General features: G+C 38.0%; 1 protein-coding gene across 2 annotated transcripts in view; it reads left to right on the top strand.

Annotated features, from left to right (window-relative positions):
- The window catches only part of STK32A (serine/threonine kinase 32A), a 106,085-nt gene that overhangs the window by 55,808 nt on the left and 31,778 nt on the right, over window positions 1-18,499 (top strand). For both annotated transcript variants that reach the window (XM_027841922.1, XM_027841921.1), the window contains exons 4-5: window positions 1,477-1,566; window positions 11,502-11,599. In XM_027841922.1, coding sequence (XP_027697723.1) covers window positions 1,477-1,566; window positions 11,502-11,599 — 188 coding nt within the window. The remainder of the gene's footprint in view (window positions 1-1,476; window positions 1,567-11,501; window positions 11,600-18,499) is intronic.

The raw sequence follows: 18,499 nt of genomic DNA, 5'->3' as shown, positions 1-18,499 counted from the left end.
TAACATATTTGATTCCATTTGATTCAGCAAACAATTATTAGGCACCTACTGTGTACAACACACTTTGTTAGGGAACGAGGATATGAAACAGCCCCTGCGCCCAGGAGCCTCTTTGTTAGAGATATATACTTTGTTAGAGATGTATAACATTGATAGAAGTAAGTAAAATGCAAAGTAGTTTGAGAAGGGAGGAAGCAGGACCAAGCACGGCTTGCCAGAGGAGGTGGCAGCAGAACTGAGCCTTAAAGGAAGACAGGCAGATTTGAGACACAGACTGAGAAGGGGTAATATTCTAGGCATTAGAATAATCATGATGTGATATCAAATTGTTTTAAAAGCTCATCACTATTATGAGGCAGCATGGTACAGTGGAAAGAGTGCTGAATTTAAGTTAGAGGCTCTGGGTTCCAGACTCTTCTACGTTCTAGTATGTGACCTTGGGCAAATCACCTAACTTCTCTACACCTCCAGTTCCTCATCTGTAAAATGAAGAGGGGACTGAGAATGAAGTAGGTAATATCTCAGGACCCTGCTAGCTCTAAACCTGTTATCCTATGATTTCCTTCTTTAAAAGAGAATGAATGTTCATAAGAGAACCTTTTACCACTAGTCACAAGTCTATGCTAGAAATTTAATCTCATTCCCCCAATATTACAAAAGCATATCCCTAGAAATGTGTTGGTTGTTTAACAACCAGCTTTCTGGGGAGGAGGGGATTATAAAGGCATGGCATAATTTTAAGTTTAATCTGCATTGTTAACATTTTCTCCATCATTTTCTTAAGTCTAGGCAATCAACAAAATAACAAATCAAATCCTGTTTTGTAAGCATTTTCCAGTTTCCAAAGTGTAAAAGCTCACACTGAAAATTTAACAATTGGCTCTCATAAGTAAGTTGGCTTCAACATACCCTTGCATATTCCCATAGATAAAGTAGAAAGTGCATATGATTACTATGAGAATTTAGGCCACTTATTCTTTTGCGTTTTGATTGGCTGCCACCCTTCTTGCCCTTTGAGACTTGGTAATACCTGGGCCTTAATTGTGATTGGAAATTAGGAAGCTGGTTTCCCATCTCATGCATTCCCCCATTCCATGCAAATACAAATTTGCAGCCAAATCTTGGACAAAGTTATCACATTTTTCATAGAAAAGGGCTTGTTCCTTTTTTTGCCCTTTGGCCTTCCAATGGAACAACTTCATCAGTCAGTCAATCAGCAAGGATTTATTCAGTGCCTACTATGTGGTAGGCATTGTGCTAGGCCCTTGAGACAGAAATGGTTCAGGAGACTTTGACCTCTTACTTTCAGGTTCTTGGAACACTGGGTAACTGGGATTTAATGGATGTATAGAAGGATTGGGTTGGAAGCAATTGTTAAGAAAACTAGGCAACGGCTGTTTTAAAATAGAAATTCATCTACATGACAGGGGCCAAAAGGCCTTAAGCCCTGACCTTGGCTCTTTTTTTTCTCCTTAGGACACGTGCACATAACAGATTTCAACATTGCCGCCATACTGACCAAGGAAATGAAAATCACCACAGTTGCTGGCACCAAACCTTATATGGGTAGGAATTTCTGTGATTATTTAAATGGATATTTCTTGATTATCCCTACTTATAGCTCTTTGTGTTATTTAATGACAACCAGCTGTAGAATATGAATCCTTTCACAAGGTAATCAGTATTACCTTCTTTTTAAAAAAATATTTTTGTTAGCTATTTCCCAATTACATGTTAAAAAATTTTAACTTTAATTTTTAAAAATTAAAATTTAAAATTTAAAAATTCTGAGTTCCAAATTCTCTCCCTCCTTCCTGTTCCTTCTCCACTTCTTGAGAAGGCAAGCAATATATCAATTATACATGTGAAGTCATGAAAGACATATTAGCCATGTTGCAAAAGAAAACAAACAAGCCAGAAAGATAAAGAAAGTTTAAAAAGTATTTTTCAATCTGCATTTGGAGTTTATTAGTTCTTTCTCTGGAGATGGATAACATCTTTGGGTCCTTTAGAATTATCTTGGATCATTGTCTTGATCAGGGGAGCTAAGTCTTTTACAGTTGATCATCTTTACAATATTACTGTTACCGTGTACAATGTAATCCTGGTTCTGCTTACTTCACTTTACATCAGTTCATATAAGTCTTCCAATGTTTTTCTCAAATCATCCTGCTCATCATTTCTTATAGCACAGTAGTATTCCATCACAATCATAACACAACTTGTTCAGCCATTCCCCAATTAATGGACAGTCCCTCAATTTCCAATTCTTTGCCACCACAAAAAAAACTGGAATAAATATTTTTGTTCAGATAGATCTTTTTCCCTTTTCTTTGATCTCTTTGGGTACAGACCTAGTAGCAGTATTGCTGAGTCAAAGGGTATGTACACTTTTATAGCCATTTGGGCATAGTTCCAAATTGTTCTCCAAAATGGTTGGTCTAGTTCAAAACTCTACCAACAGCTCATTTAGTGTCCCAATTTTTCCACATCCTCTCTAGCATTTGTCATCTTCCCTTTCTGTCATGTCAGCCACTGTGATAGGTGTGAGGTGGTATCTCAAAGTTGTTTTAATTTGCATTTCCTTAATCAATAGTGATTTAAAGCATTTTTTAATTTGCCTATTGATAGCTTTGATTTCTTCTGAAAACTGCCTGTTCACATCTTTGACCATTTATCAATTAGATTATATTTTTATAAATTTGGTTCAGTTCTCTTATCTATTTAAGAAATGAAGCCTTTATCAGAGAAACTTGCTGTAAATTTTCTTCTCTGGTTTCCTGTTTTCTTTCTAATTTTGGCTGCATTTGTTTTTTTTGTGAAAATTTTGTTTTAAATTTCATGTGATCAAAACTACCCATTTTACTTTCCATGATCCTCTCTATCGCTTGTTTGCTCATAAACTCTTCCCTAATCCATAGAACTGACAGGTAAAATTTTCCATGCTCCCTTAATTTTCTTATGATATCACCCTTTATGTCTAAATCATTTATCCATTTTGACCTTATCCTGGTATATGGTGTAAGGTGTTGGTCTGTGCCTAGTTTCTGCCAAACAGCTTTCTAGTTTTTTCAGAAGTTTTCGTCAAATGGTGAATTTTTACCCCCAAAGCCTGAATCTTTATCAAACACTAGATTACTATGGCCATTTACCACAGTATATTGTGTACCTACCCTGTTCTATTGATCCACCACTCTATTTCTTAGTTAGTACCAGATTATTTTCATAGTAACTGCTTTGGAATATAGTTTGAAGTCTGGTACTGCTAGGCCAACTTCTTTCACATATTGTTACCTTCTTGAAGTGCAGTGTAACATCTCTATGATTGGTTCAGGCATACTGTCAATTAATAAGCATTTATTAGAGACGTATTGTATGCCCAGAGCTGTGTTAGAAACTGATAATACAAAGACAAAAAATAAATAGTCTATGTCCTCAAGGAACTTAGATTCCATTGAAGGAAACACCATTTAAGTATATGCAAATAGATACAAAGTAATTTATGGTGAGAAAACACAAGCAGTTGGATGGATCAGGACAAGCTTCTTGTAGAGGGTGATGCTTGAACTGAGCTTTGAAGGAAATTAGAGATTCCAAGAGGTGAAAGCAAAGAGGGAATGCAGTGTAGGCGTGGGACACAGCCAATGCAAAGGCACAGCAGTGGGAGATGGAGTGATGGGTGTCAGGAATAGTAGGAAACCCTGTTTGCTTGGCTTATAGAGTATGAGAAGGCATATAATGTACAAGACTGGAAAGGTAGCAAGATTAGAACCAGGTTATAAAGGGCTTTAAATGCCAGATGGGCAAATTCACCCTTTAAAAAACTTTCTCCCTCCTCCCCTACCTTTTTAAAATAGTCACAATATTGTTTCTTGGATTACTGGATTATAGTCAATAGAAAAACTTCTTTAAATGTCCTTGATTTTATGTAGTGTAGTGGAAACAATGCAGCTGGAGTCAGGAGAGACTTGGGATTGAATTCTGCCTCTCTAGAGCCAGAATTAATAGCTCTGGAAAGCTGAACAAATTACTTAACTTCTCTGAGACTCAGTTTCCCCATTCATAAAATGGGGATAATAATACCTGTAGTAGCTAACTCAGAGTTTTTGGGAGAAGCAAATAAGATAGTGTATGTAAAACTTATTTTAAGCCTTAAAGTGCTATATAAATGTTGGCTATTATAATTATGATCCTTATCCCTTGATTTTAAAAAATAGCTAAAAATCCTGGGAGGCTAATAAACAGAAAAGACTGGCAGGAAAATAAATGTGAACCTGGGTTCAGATGAGCTAATGTTTGTAAAGCGTACTTTATAAATGACAAAGTTTTGCATAAATGCCAGTCATCCTTATTATGACCATTATTTTTATTATCTTGGCAAGGACATAGAGCCAGATATTTGCAACGCAGAAGGTCCTGGCAGTAACTGAGGAAGAGAACAAGTAGTTGGGACCTGTGGGTAGCAGGGTCAGCGGTAAAAGCTAAGTGGTGGTTTGGAGCTGACCTCTCTAATGAAATGGCCTGACCTGCCAATGGTCCCCGAGTCCTGATCCAATAGGTTGTCATTTTGGTTCACAGAGATCATCTGAAGAATTTTAAGAAACACTAGCATAAACACTCCCTGCCAAGGCAGACACTTGTATAGAAATCACGTGGGTGCCTTATAATGACGTCAGTCCCCAGCTTATGAAAATCATGATATCATTGTGGGCACCAGCCGGAGATAATTTGCATGTGTGCTGCTGCTTCCCCCGAAGGACTGTCACCTCCGTTCCATAGCTCCATCGTTCTCTTTTTCTCCTCTGAGAATCTTCTTGTCAGTCACATAAGCAGTGATTAGGCCTTGGCAGAGAAAACTCATAGCAGCCAAATTCAGGGAAGATTATTTGTTCAATTGAATGTCAGGTTACTAAATGACAGCAGGACCTGTGCCTATCTAACCTTGTGCACCAGCAGTCAGCAGGGCACTGGACGGCGGCATTAGACTCTCTTACCAAGGCAAGGAATTAATTTGAGGTATGTCTGGTAAGACAGAAATAATTTTTTTTTTTTTACTTGGACTGGGATTCTATTGGCACAGGTCAGTCACAATGAGGAAACTTCCTCTGCTCTTTCAGAATAGCAATTGTTCTGCAATTGTAATCTTAGAAGTTAAGTGGTTTGTCTGGGCCATGCAGCTAATATTTTTCAAAGGAAGGACTTGAATCCAGGACTTCCTGATTCCAAGTTCAGATCTATATATCCACCATGAGATGCTGCCTCTGATAATGAGGATGATGATGATGAAGAAAATTACCATTGTCATCATCATTACCTAAACATAACATGGACCCATACGAACTCTAAAACCATATTTCTAATAGATGTCACCATATTGAATATTCATAATCTCCAAACTTCATAGAGTGAAAAGCTTTCAAAATAGAGACTTAGTAGAATAAATTAAAGCCATGTGGAAACAGAATGAGGTACATGTCATCCTGATGGCCTTTCTACTACTGGAGACCTACTGAAAATGCTTACTATGAGATTGCAGAGGATTAATTTATATCCTAGTACTTTTCTTCAACTACAAAAAGCAATTATTTTATTTATCTGTGCAATAGTCTATAGAATGTTAAATATACAAAAGAATAATAACAGCTACCATGTTACAGGAGAGACTTGAACTCTGGTTTTCCTAATTTAGAGACCAACTCTCTGAATGCTCCACCACACTGGCATAGTAACCCAGGCAAAAACAAGAAGTCAAAAGAGTGGACTTTTGTTCAAGAAATATGGGTGTGGCACTGGGATTATGTTTTCACTGAAGTATTATCTAAGATTCCTTCTCTAACTTCAGTCCTGTAGAAAAAAAAGACAAGAAATGCCACTTTTTTTCAAAAGTAAGTTAGATAGATATTGCATTTAAACTAAGCAACAAAAAAAGAGACTTTCTCTTCAACCTTCTCACCATGGAAACCAGACCCAGACCTTAGAATGATGAAAACCTTAGAGACACATGTCACTCCTGAAAATGACAGTTTGAAATGTAGCAAACGTGAGCAAATGGGCTTCTCAGACCTCTTTATTCCTCTTTTTTTAACTATTATTATTTGAGCACTAGTCTAAGACAGAAATAGGCTGCTTACATATATTCACTTGTTTCAACCATGACAAAAAAGGATTTATTTCATCACCTGGTATTTGGAAGCTGTGATTTGGTGGGTTCTGAAGTTCCATAAAATGAGACTCATTCTTCTCTTATAAAATTATCTTTCTAGCTGCTCTGGGGAATGGGACCATTTGTTAGTGCCCTTTCTGTCTCTCTCTTTCTCTCTCTCTCTCTCTTCCCCTGTCTGTCTCTCTCTCTCTTCCTCTCTGTCTCTATCTCTCTTTCTTTCTGTCTCTCTTTTCCCCCCTTTCTCCTCCCTCTCTCTCCTCTTCCTCTCCTTCCTCTTCTTTTTCCCTCTACCTCCTCCTCTTTCTCACCCTATCTCTCCCTCCTTCTCTCCCTCCCTCCCTCCTTTCATCCCTCCTTCTCTTTCCTCCTCTCCTTTTTTCTCTCACCCCCATAGGTAAATAAAGTACTGAAGGGAATAAATGAAATATCACTAGGGAAGCATACCTCTTGGGTCAACAGTAAAATCTTTTCCCTATGGCTCACTGTGCAGTCCACTCCTCTTCATTCATTACCCAGGCATGGCCTCTGCCCCTTTTCCCAGTCCCCAACTCCCTGTCCACAGGTTTTTTGTTGTTGTTCAGTCGTGTCTGATTCTTTGTGACCCATTTGGGGTTTTCTTGGCAAAGATACTAGAGTGGTTTGGCATTTCCTTCTCCAGCTCATTTTATAAGTAAGGAAACTGAGGCAAACAGGGTTAAATGATTTGCTAATGGTTAAACAGCAATTAAGTGTCTGAGATTGAATTTGAACTCAGGTCTTCCTGACTCCAGGCCCGGAGATCTGTTCAGGGCACCACATAGCTCCCTACTCACAAGTTAATCCAGGGTATATTATCTATCTCTGCATTATTTTTGCAAATGTTAAGCATTAGTTGTTGAGGTGAATTGCTTGGAGATCCTCCAATAAAACTGCAGCATGGATGCTGGCAAGGTTCCAGCCTCGGCATATTTTACATAAATGCAAAAATGACAAAGTCAGGAGGAGAACAAAGCTCTTGACACTGGAATCTGAGAGAAAAGGCCACAGGAGATGTCCCCAAGAATAGGGACTTGCTCTGCCTGAGACTGTTTCTGGCGAAGATAAGCCGACCAGCAGAATAGGAGGTCCTTATTTCATTCTTTGAGTATCTGCTAATGACATCAGTATGTTTACTCCCTCTGCCAACACAGATCACAGCCCAGCCGTAATTTGGTAAACGGTCTTTAAGAGTTTTTGTGGAGGAAAAAAATCATCACTTGGAGAACAACCAGGTGATAAACTTTTAAAGCTCAGCTTGTCTGATCCTCAGCCAACAGACATGCAGGTTATTATTAAGAGATGATGCAGAATAAAAAGTGTAGCAAAATGCAGTGAACTCGAGTCAGAAGACATGGGTTCAAATCCTAGCTCTGCCACTTACATACTATCTGTGTGAGCTTGGCAAAGGCATTTACCTTCTCTGGGCCTCAGTTTCCTCATCTGTAAAAGGAGGAGGCTGAACGAGATAGACGGCTGCTAATGTCCCTTCTCGCTCTAAGTCTATGATCCTAGTAAGCCCCTACTATGTGAATATTATAATCATGACAAAAAGTTGCATAGACTTATTCCTGTCAGTCATCCTAATTCCTTATAGCATGATGTAGCAGATAAAACATTGATATTTGAGTCAGAAAGACTTAGGTTAGAATCCTATCACAGATACTTATTTGCTTTGGGATCTTGGGAAAGCCACTTGTTCTCACTCTACCTCAGTTTCCTCATCTGTAAAATAAGAATAATAATAGTATATAGTTCATAAGGTTATTGTGAGGATTTCATGTGAGGCCTAGGAGAATCCATGCGAACCTTAAAGTGCTTATATAAATATGAACTACTATTGTTATCTCATTTTAATTTTTCTTTTCAATGCAGTTCACATAGTCCTGGAGAAATTCCTCATTAGCCCTATTTCCCCCATCTTATGCAGAAGCTAGGTAAGGAGTTTTTAAAATCTTGGCCTTGGTGGAAGGCATCATAGCTTTTTGCTTTGCATTTTTACTTTTGCAGTTTAGAGAAGGAAAGTTCACATACATCTATCATCAAACAGACATTGTGTGGCAAACCCCAGTACCCTTTATCTTGACGGAAATAACAGTTGTTCAGAAATTATCTAGAACATTGTCTCCAAAGACCACTTGTAATATGAGGGTTATAAAAGTACCTATATTGCAGGGTTGTTAGGGGATCGAATGAAATACTGAGCCTAAATAAAGTGCTTTGTAAACTTTAGAGAAGAAAAATCTCTCTAGAAAACAAAATAAGTCTGAACAAACTCAGCTACAAGTGCTGAATGAGGAACATGTATAAAAACCAGCCACCTATAGTGAATATTGTGTACAGTAACAGCAATATTGTTTCATGAATGACTTTTAGTGAATAAGTTATTTTTAAATTTTTTTATTAATTTATTTATTTTTAGTTTTCAACATTCACTTCCACAAGATCTTGAGTTCCAAACTTTCTCCCCATCTCTTCTCTCCCTCCCCACCAAGACGATATGCATTCTGAATACCCCTTCCCCCAATCTGCTTTCCCTTCTATCACCACTCCCTTCTCTTATGCTCTTTCTGTTTTCTTGTAGGTCAGGATAGATTTCTGTACCTTATTGCCTGTATATCTTATTTCCCAGTTGTATGTAAAAACAATTTTTAACATTCGTTTTTAAAACTTTGAGTTCCAAATTCTCTCCCTTCCTCCCTCCTCACTTACCCTCATTGAGAATTCAATATAACTTATACATGTGTAGTCATGCAAAACACTTCCATAATAGTCATGTTGTGAAAGACTAACTATATTTCCCTCCATCCTATCCTGCCCCCCGTTTATTCTATTCTCTCCTTTGACCCTGTCCCTCCTCAAAAGTGTCTGCTTCTGATTACCCTGTCCCCCAATTTGCCCTCCCTTCTAGTATCCCCTCTCTCTTATACCCTTCTCCCCTATTTTCCTGTAGGGTAGGAAAGATTTCTATACCCAATTGAGTATGCATGTTATTCCTTCCTTAAACCAAATCTGATGAGAGTAAGATTCACTCATTCCCTCTCACCTCTCCCCTCTTCCCCTCCACTGTAAAAACTTTTTCTTGCCTCTTTTATGTGAGATAATTTACTCCATTCTATCTCTCCCTTTCTCCTTCTCCCAGTATAATCCTCTCTCACCCCTTAACTTTATTTTTTAGATATCATCCCTTCATATTCCACTCATCCTATGCCCTCTGTCTATATATATTCCCTACAACTACCCTAATACTAAGAAAGGTCTCATGAGTTACAAATAACCATCTTTCCATGGAGGAATGTAAACAGTTCAACTTTAATAAGTTCCTTATGATTCCTCTTTCCTGTTTACCTTTTCATGCTTCTCTTGAGTCTTGTATTTGAAAGTAAAATTTTCTGTTCAGCTCTGGTCTTTTCATCAAGAATGTTTGAAAGTCTTCTGTCTCATTGAATGTCAATTTTTCCCTGAGAGAGTATACTGAGTTTTGCTGGGTAAATGATTCTTGGTTTTAATCCTAGCTCCTTTGACCTCCAGAATATTATATTCCAAGCCCTCTGATCCCTTAATGTAGAAGCTGCTAAATCTTGTGTTATTCTACTTGTGTTTCCATAATACCTGAATTGTTTCTTTCTGGCTACTTGCAGTATTTTCTTCTTGACCTGGGAACTCTGGAATTTGGCTATAATATTCCTAGAAGTTTTCCTTTTGGGATCTCTTTCAGGAGGTGATCAGTGCACTGTCTGTGGGCTGAGAGCTCCACAAGCAACTGCTGCCCCAGGGCTGTGCTAGGGCTAGGGCCAAACCCCTCTCCTCTCTCACCGAGGTCTGACAGACCTTTCCTACTGACCTTCTAAGTTGTCTTTGGCATTTGTGGGTTGAGAAATCTGTAAACCACCAAAGCTGCCAGTAATTCATTCCCCTGAGCCCTGCTTCAGATTCATCTTTGCCTGTGCAGCCCATACTGAACTGTACTCCTCTCCCAGTCCAGCACAACAGACCTTTCCAATCAACCATCCAGGTTGTCTTGGGCTGGAAATTTGTTTCATTCTGTCTTTTTGTGGGTTCTGCTGCTCTAGCATTTGTTTAGAGTCATTTTTACAGGTATTTGGAGGGGTTTAGGGGAGAGTTCAAGCAAGTCACTGCTTTTACTCTGCCATCTTCGCTCCACCCCCTGTGAATAAGTTATTTTGCTATTATAAATACCCAAATTAACTATAAAGGACATATGAAGAAAGATACCATCTGCATCTAGTGAAAGAACTGATAAATAGATGTATAAAATAATTATATATGTATATGTGTGAATATACAAACACATATACATATATCTATTTGTGTCTAATGGTAGCCATCTCTAGGTGGGGTGTGGCAAAGAAAAAAAAGAATATTTGCAGATAATTTTATAGTATATTTGAAAGGAATAGCAAGTTGTATATAGTAAATCTGCAGTTCCATGTATGGTCATCTTTTTTATTGTATTATGGAAAGGCTTGTTTTATTCCATAAATTAAAAATAAAATTTTAAAAAATCAGTCACCTATAAAAATCAGATCCCTACAGTAATCAAACATGAACAAAAACATGATCAAAATAGCTTCAAAAAACTCAGTTTGCCTAGCACAGAATAAGGCACTGAAGAGTACACCCATATCCAGGGCTGATTTCCAGTTTTCAATTCTCTTCCATCCTAGTCCCTTGGAGCCCCAATATCCTCATCTCTAGAATGGAGACAGTGATACTTGACTCCCTACCTTACAGTGTTGTTTCAAGAAAAGCTCTTTGTAAACCTTAAAGTGCTACATAAAACGTGAAGCACTTCCCCTATTATTTCTCTGCTAAAGTCCCCTGGTGCTTCAGCAAGGTGTCCTGGGTTCTCAAAGGCTATGTCAGTGGAGCATAAGCTCTGGCTGGTCCTACCAACCTAGAAATTTTTCTAGTGTGAGCCCAGTGATGTTTGAGGTTAGCCACTGCAATTCACGAAGACTATATCACAATCTGCATTGACAGAGAGCAATAAAATCAGGGACTTATGAGATGATGGTAATCTGTGTTCCCCTTGGCTGCTCCTACACATTGAGGTTGGGGACAATGCCAACCTATAGCCAGAACAAAAGCTTTTATGTATATTCAGGGGGGAAAACTAGCAAAAGAAAATTGGGTGGGGGAAATGGCAATACTTCTGAACAGAAGGACAGAATCTTGCCTATGTCTAAGGACATTCTCTTTCCATGAAGGTAAACTTGACACACACAGCAGTATCGATGGAGGTATTCATTTATCAAGGACCTAAAAGTAAACATTAGCCCCAGTTTTCTGTATCTTCCAGCCCCTGAGATGTTCAACTCAAGAAGACAAACAGGATACTCCTTTGCTGTTGACTGGTGGTCCCTGGGAGTGACTGCTTATGAGCTGCTGAGAGGCCGGGTATGGTAAAATTTTATTCCCATTTGTTTCATGTCACAATATGTTGTATTTTAGAAGAAAAAGATGGATCAACCTGCAATAACTCAGTATATCTCCAAGTTCTGCCTCCTCCACATCCTTTTTTTTTTTAATTGACAGCAAAATATCAGTCCTGGTGGCCCAATGAAGAATCTGTGTGATTTCAGTGCAGATTAATTCCCTGTCACTCAGCATGGGGCTCAGAATGTTAGTTAACATTAAATTAAGCACCAGAAATTGAAGGAGCAATTTGAATAATAGAAATCTCCCAAGTGGTGACTGCAGTACTATTCATTAAGTAACTCATGTAAATATATTTGTATGTTTGAAGAAAGTCATTTTGCAATCACAACATGACATACTAGTTGAGAAACTACCCGCTACAGCAGGTGTGAATTATTAATACAACACCATTCATGCCCTGTCATGTTGAATTCCTTACTGGTACTCAATTGTGAGTTCTGGGTTCAGGGGCAAAATAGAGTTATCTCCCTGGAAACAAATTTCTTTTTTGCACTAATGGAAAGAGTCTTCTTTTCTTTTCTTTCCTTTTTTTTTGGAGCCAAATTAAAGTGACTATTGATTTTCTACTAATAATTCATTTCATTCAGAGGAGTGCTTCCGAACATTTTCTCGCACTCCTTTTGATGACCATTGCCAAAGGGTGTATGGAGGAGAGAAAGTAAAGGGGGGTACCAACAAGAAAAAAAGCAGGCGGATGAATGAAAGCACCTCTGATATTGTGATTCCCTGGTGATTGGAACACATCGACTGGGAAATACCAATTAAAAGTCCTTAGTGCAGTTTTGGGTATCTCATTTTGAGAATTTTGTGGCATCCTAGTAGGAAGAAAGGAGATTGGAAGGAGATGGGGGGAGGGGAGTCAGGAGAGTGAAATAGAAGAATTGAGAATAGGATTAGACTTCTGGATACCATGGCACATAGCAGAGATAAAAGAATTCAGACCTGGCCCAAGGGTTATGGAAAGACTCTTTTAACAAGAAGGGCCCAAGTATATATTTTGTGTAATTTCTCACTTCTGTGATCTACATGTGCCACCGTGATGTCAGGTCCTCTGGATGAGCTCCTGCTTATCAATGTTCTTTCTAAAATGTGCTCCCTAGAAGTGAACACAATTCTCCAGATGTCTTCTTATCAGGGCAGAGAACAACAGGCCTATCATCTCCATAGTCCTGGTAATTACATCTTTCTTAATGGAACCTATGATTTTGTTCACTGTTTTGATTACCATATTATGCTAATGACTCATATTGAGACTTTGTTGTTGTTCAGTCATTTCAGTCATGTCTGACTCTTTATGAGTCCATTTGGGTTTTTGTGGCAAAGATACTGGGTGGCTTGTCATTTCCTTCTCCAACTCATTTTACAAATGAGGAAACTGAGGCAAATGAGATTAGGGTTAAGTGACTTGCCCAGGATTACACAGCTAGTAAATGTTGGAGATCAGATTTGAACTCAGGTCTTCCTGACTCCAGGCCCAGCACTCTATCCACCATACACCTAGCTGCTCAATTGAGCCTACCATCCACTAAAATCCCTAGGTCTTTTTTCAGGTAAACTGCTTTTTAACCATATCACTTTGAGTGACATTTTTGCTTTATAAAATAATTCATTGGATCCTAATGTGCTAGTAGCACAAATGTATTGGTGAGACTGTGATCTCGAATGAGAAAAGATTATTATAAAAATATTGGAAAATCTGTTTCATTTCATGTGGATTTATTGTCCCTCTTACAGCTTCATCGATGACTGCTCTTCACCTGATTTCACTTGGTTGGATCTCATGCCAAACTTTTTGCAGACATATTTTTCTACTATTTCTTTAATGCTTTGCCCAGCAATACTTCTTATAATTTTCCATTGGCCTCCTCTGCAGTGTTTTGACTATGAGTTTATATTATAAATCATTTTATAGCTCTTTGCTACCAGGTCACCTCAAACTGAAAGGAATTATCATATTTAATGACCAAAGTGGTTCCCAGGGATTGTTTTACCTTCTTATAGTGGTTATTATTTTAATTGGTTGGCCACTGGATTTTAATCCCAGCATTGCCACTTATCACCTGTTTAATTTTGGGCAAATTATTTAACCTCTCTGGGCCTTAGTTTCTTCATTTGTAAAGTTAGGGAGTTGTACTAGATAGCCTCAAAGGCCCCTTTCAGCTCTAAATCGATGATCTTAAGAATTTGCAATAATTAGAGTCTGTGTCTTTGCTTTTAATTGTTATTTTTCAGAGTCCATAGCTTATTTAAATAGGTCAACAGGGAGTGTTGCAAGTGCATACAGTATTTTTGCCTCATTTTTTTCTTTCTTTTTCTTTTGCATTAATTTTGACCTTTGCTCTAACCAGGTCCTCCAGTAAAGCATTAACTTTTCGGGTAAAGATCATCTATTTAGTGTACCAACACTTAATTTAATATTTATAAAGTCTAAAAATTATGTGATTCTCTATACATACTCTGTATAAAAATTGTATGTACATAGTTGTTGATATATTTTCTCCTCCACTAGATTGTGAGATACTTGAGGGCAAGGAATTTTTTTGTCTTTTTTTTTAATCTCCAGCACTTAGCAAAGTGCCTTACACATGACAGGCACTTAATAAATGCTTGTTGACTTGACCCAATTGTCATATTTGGTATCTGGCCCCAGACCTCCCCTTGCATGGTGATACTGTGAAATCTACCTCAGCCTTGGGAGGAAGAGACCATGGTCACCATGGGCAATTGGGTGTTGATTGTTATTGGACTTGGGACACTACACTGGTGAAAATAAATTAATCTGAATCATTTTAGTAAATAGAAAAAAAGAGGTGAGTGTATCTTAACCTGCCTAATTAAAGGATAGCTATAAACATTCAAGTGGGTTCATCTCATAAATGCCTCTCTGGGAGTGTAACAAATTTTTGGTACTAGTTCCCAGGCTTTGGATTTTTTTTGTCCTCTCTGCCTTAACTTCAGTAGAACCAGTCCTTAGAGTAACCTGTTCCATGTGTTGGCCCAGAACTGGAAGTGAAGATTCTGGGGACAACTTGATGACAATATTATGACTTCTCCCCACCAAGTGGAAAGTATCTCAGTAGCCAAATCCATGACCTATGTCTGCCAGCTTTTCAGAATTTACAAGTAGAGTCATACTCTTTGAGGTGTCTTTCAGTAATTACTTGTTGAGCTTATATGAACTCAATGAATAATTATTTATTTATTAGGTTTTTATTATGTAACTTACATTAAAAATCACACACTCATAAAACATTAATGCAAGCCAGAAAACAGTTAAAAATGTATTTGTATTGGCCAGCTTACTGGCCAATAAATAAGCTTACTTATAAAATAAGTCTAGAATTATTAAAGCAATTTTGAACAAATTTTATAAACTGATTATAAACACTTTTTGTATTAAAGGCCTCTAAATACATCTTTTAACATTTTTATGAGATGTGCTTAGTTCTACTATTTGCTGATTGTTTATATATACTAATGGAAAAGAGAAAAGGTAAAGCTAATGCAGAAAAGATAATCCCAAATTACATATATTTGACATTAATTTAATTTGGATAGGCATAGCACACTTGATGTCTAGCACTAAACCCTTCTCTGTATCACCTCACTGTTAGGAATTATGCCTTAGCTGCGCCTTGAGAAAAGGGCACTCTAGTCCAGGGGTTCTTAACCTGGGGTCAATGAACTCATTTTAAAAGATTTTTTGATAAATATATTTCAATATAATTGGTATTATTTGTAATTCTGTGTATTACATTTTATGCATTTTTAGACATAATTCTGAGAAGGGTTCCATAGGCTTCATCATACCGCCAGAGGAGTCTATCCCACAAAAAAAGTTTAAGAATCCCTTCTCTAGGTCACTTAGAGTAATTAAAAATGACTGATTGATCTTGAGATTCTAATGGGGAAAAAAATTACTTCAGCCATAAAAATCAATAGAATAGAACAAGCAGGGAAACAAATTATATTACCAAACTTCTTTTGATAAATTCTAGAAGACAATGGAGACATGATAGTTGCCTTCAAATAGCTGAAGGACTATTGTCTGGAAGAGGGCTTATGTTTCCTCTGTTTCTGAGAACAGGACCAGGACTGGTAGGGTTGGCGAGAAGGAAGCCACTTACAGGGAGGCACATTTCAGCTCCAGCTTAAGACAGAACTCTGGTAACGAGAGCTGTCTGAAGGTGGAATGATGTGTCCTGTGAAGTAGTGAGTTCCCAGGGCAAATGGCCACCTGTCAGGAATGCCTTTAGAAGGGAATCCTGCATGGGGGTGAAGAAGGGGATTAGACTTGGTGACCTCTGAGCTCTTTTCCAGATCTAGGATTTTGCAGTTCTAAGCCATAAAATAGTATTTTGAAAAGTATGCTCAGCTAAGAAAGAACAAAGTATCAACCATTTATGAAAAATTATCAACACTGCCCAATCTTACAGAGAGGGTGTTAAGTAATCACTTTGGCATTTACAAGTTATTATTTGAATAGAAACACAGGTTTCAAAGAGGGGATGAACTTGAACATGTTCCCTTGAGTCCTAAGCTTAATCATAGCTGTTGTCAAATGTGACCTTTTGTAGTTAAACTCTGCCTTCTCTAGACTCGATGCTGCTGCCCCCCTCTCTCCAAGGTACCCCTACCATAGCCATCAATTTCTTATAAATTGGTTCATTTCCAATCACATTTCTGTTCCATTTTGTGCTCTTTAAATTTCTTTTGTTGTTGTTGTTGTTGTTATTGTTTATGAACATGACATAGGACACTAGCCAATTAAATTGCTCCCAGTTTAACACCTAAAAATTGCTACCACCTGACACTTGAAACTATGGGAGGGGACAGTAGCCAATAGGAATGAGTGGTCAGTAATTCCAAAAACTGAAGAGACATGAAAGAGGAGGACTTAAATAAGACCATTGGATGTGGCAATTAGGTTAGCATTAGTGGCCTGAAAGAGAACGCTTTCAGGAGAGGGCTGGGGAAGAAATACAATTGCAAGTGATTGAGGAGATAAAGAATGGTGAAGAGATGAAGGTATTGACTATAATCAAATTTAATTTTGTAAAATTTTATGGATATTTTTGTTTTTATATCTCTTTGATTTCTAAATGTCTTTCCTTCCTTCTTTCTTCAAAAGAGCCATCTCTTAGAACAAAGAAAATAAAATAAAGAGGGGGAAAAAAACAGTTCCACAAAACTGACCTACACAGGAACCAAGTCTATTAGTAAAGGCATTTTACCTCACCCATAATTTCATACCTCTGCAAAATCAGTCAGTAAACATTTATTAAGCACCTATACTGTGCTAAACACAGAGATTACAAAGAATGGTAAAAAATAGTTCCTGATCCCAAGGAGCTCACAGTCTAATGGGAATATACGTAATTTTCCTCAGCCCCTCCATCATTGAATATTTCTATTTTTAATCATCCTTGACAATTTGTTGAGTATGAGGTGAAACAGCATTACCTTAATTTGTATTTCTCTTGTTATTAATAATCAGTCTTTTATGTAGTTGTTGATCATTTGCATTTCCTCTCCTGAAAACTGGTCTATCTTTTGACTACTTGTCTACAGTATTGGGAAATGGCTCTTCATCTTGGGCCATTGAAAATGGGAAGGTATGAGATGACATGGAATGAAGAAAGCAGATCCAAGAGAGCAATATAGCCAATGACTACAGTAATGTAAATGATAACAGTACGCAAAAGACATTCATCTTTGATGAACTGTCACAGATGACCTTAGTCCTAGAGAGTTGATGAGGAAATACAACTTCCTCCTCTCAGCAGGGGAGTGGGAACCACAACTGTGGAATGTAGTACATATACATGTCAGACTGGTTCCCATGTCAGTTAATTTGCTTAAGTATTTGTCCCCATTGCAAGGAAGGGTTCAGTGGGGAGGGGGCAGTGTAAGAGGACATTGCAATGGTATAAAAACAAAAAACAACAATAAAACTTTTTGCAAAAAAATGAAAGAAATGAGGCAGTTAGGCTAGAGACCTCTAAATTTCTTTCTAGTTCTGTGATCCAGTTCAAGATCATATAAACATTTCTATGCTATTGAGAGTTCCAGTTTTGTTTGTTTGGTAGGGGAATGGGGGAATTTCATCCTGTGATTCCATTAGTGTAGAGAATTCCCTGCGTGGAAATGCTTTGTTTCAATGGACATCATAACATCTCAGCTATAAATTATAGTCTTAGAGGTAGATCTGATTGTGGTACTTACCCAGAAGTTTTGACTTGCCCAAGATCATGCAATTCATAGGACTGACTCTAAACTCATCATTCTAGCTATTAAGCCATGGTGCCTCTTATCTTTGGAGGCAGCTAGGCAGCTCAGTGGATAGAGTACCAGGACTGGGGTCAGGAAGACCTGGGTTCAAATATGACCTCAGACACTTAGGAGCTGTGTGACCCTGGGCAAGTCACTTAACTTCTGTTTGCCTTGATCCACTGGTAAAGAAAATGACACACCACTCCTGTGTCTTTGCCAAGAAAACTCCATGGATGGTATTGGCATGCTTTGTGACCACATGGTCACAAAGAATCGGACACAACGGAATAACAACAACAACTTCTTATCTGTGTAGTGATTCCTAATGAGGTAGCTTCCTGGAGTCAGGAAGTTGTGGTTGTTCAGTTGTCATTTCAATCAGATCTGACTCTTCATGACCCCATTTTTCTATAGGTTTTTTACAGATGAAGAAACTGAAGCAAACAGGGTTAAGTGACTTGCCAAGAAACACACAAGTGTCTGAGGCTGGATTTGAATTCAGGAAGATGAGTCTACCTGACTCCAGGCTAGGAACTCTATCCACTGTACCAGCTATCTTCCCAGAGTCAGAAAAACCTGTGTTCA

Source organism: Vombatus ursinus, unplaced genomic scaffold (genome assembly GCF_900497805.2).
Source record: "Vombatus ursinus unplaced genomic scaffold, bare-nosed wombat genome assembly UNPS02014863.1, whole genome shotgun sequence".
Lineage (NCBI taxonomy): Eukaryota > Metazoa > Chordata > Mammalia > Diprotodontia > Vombatidae > Vombatus > Vombatus ursinus.
The sequence above is the reverse complement of the archived record's forward strand: the minus strand, read 5'-3'. Positions and strand labels throughout refer to the sequence as shown.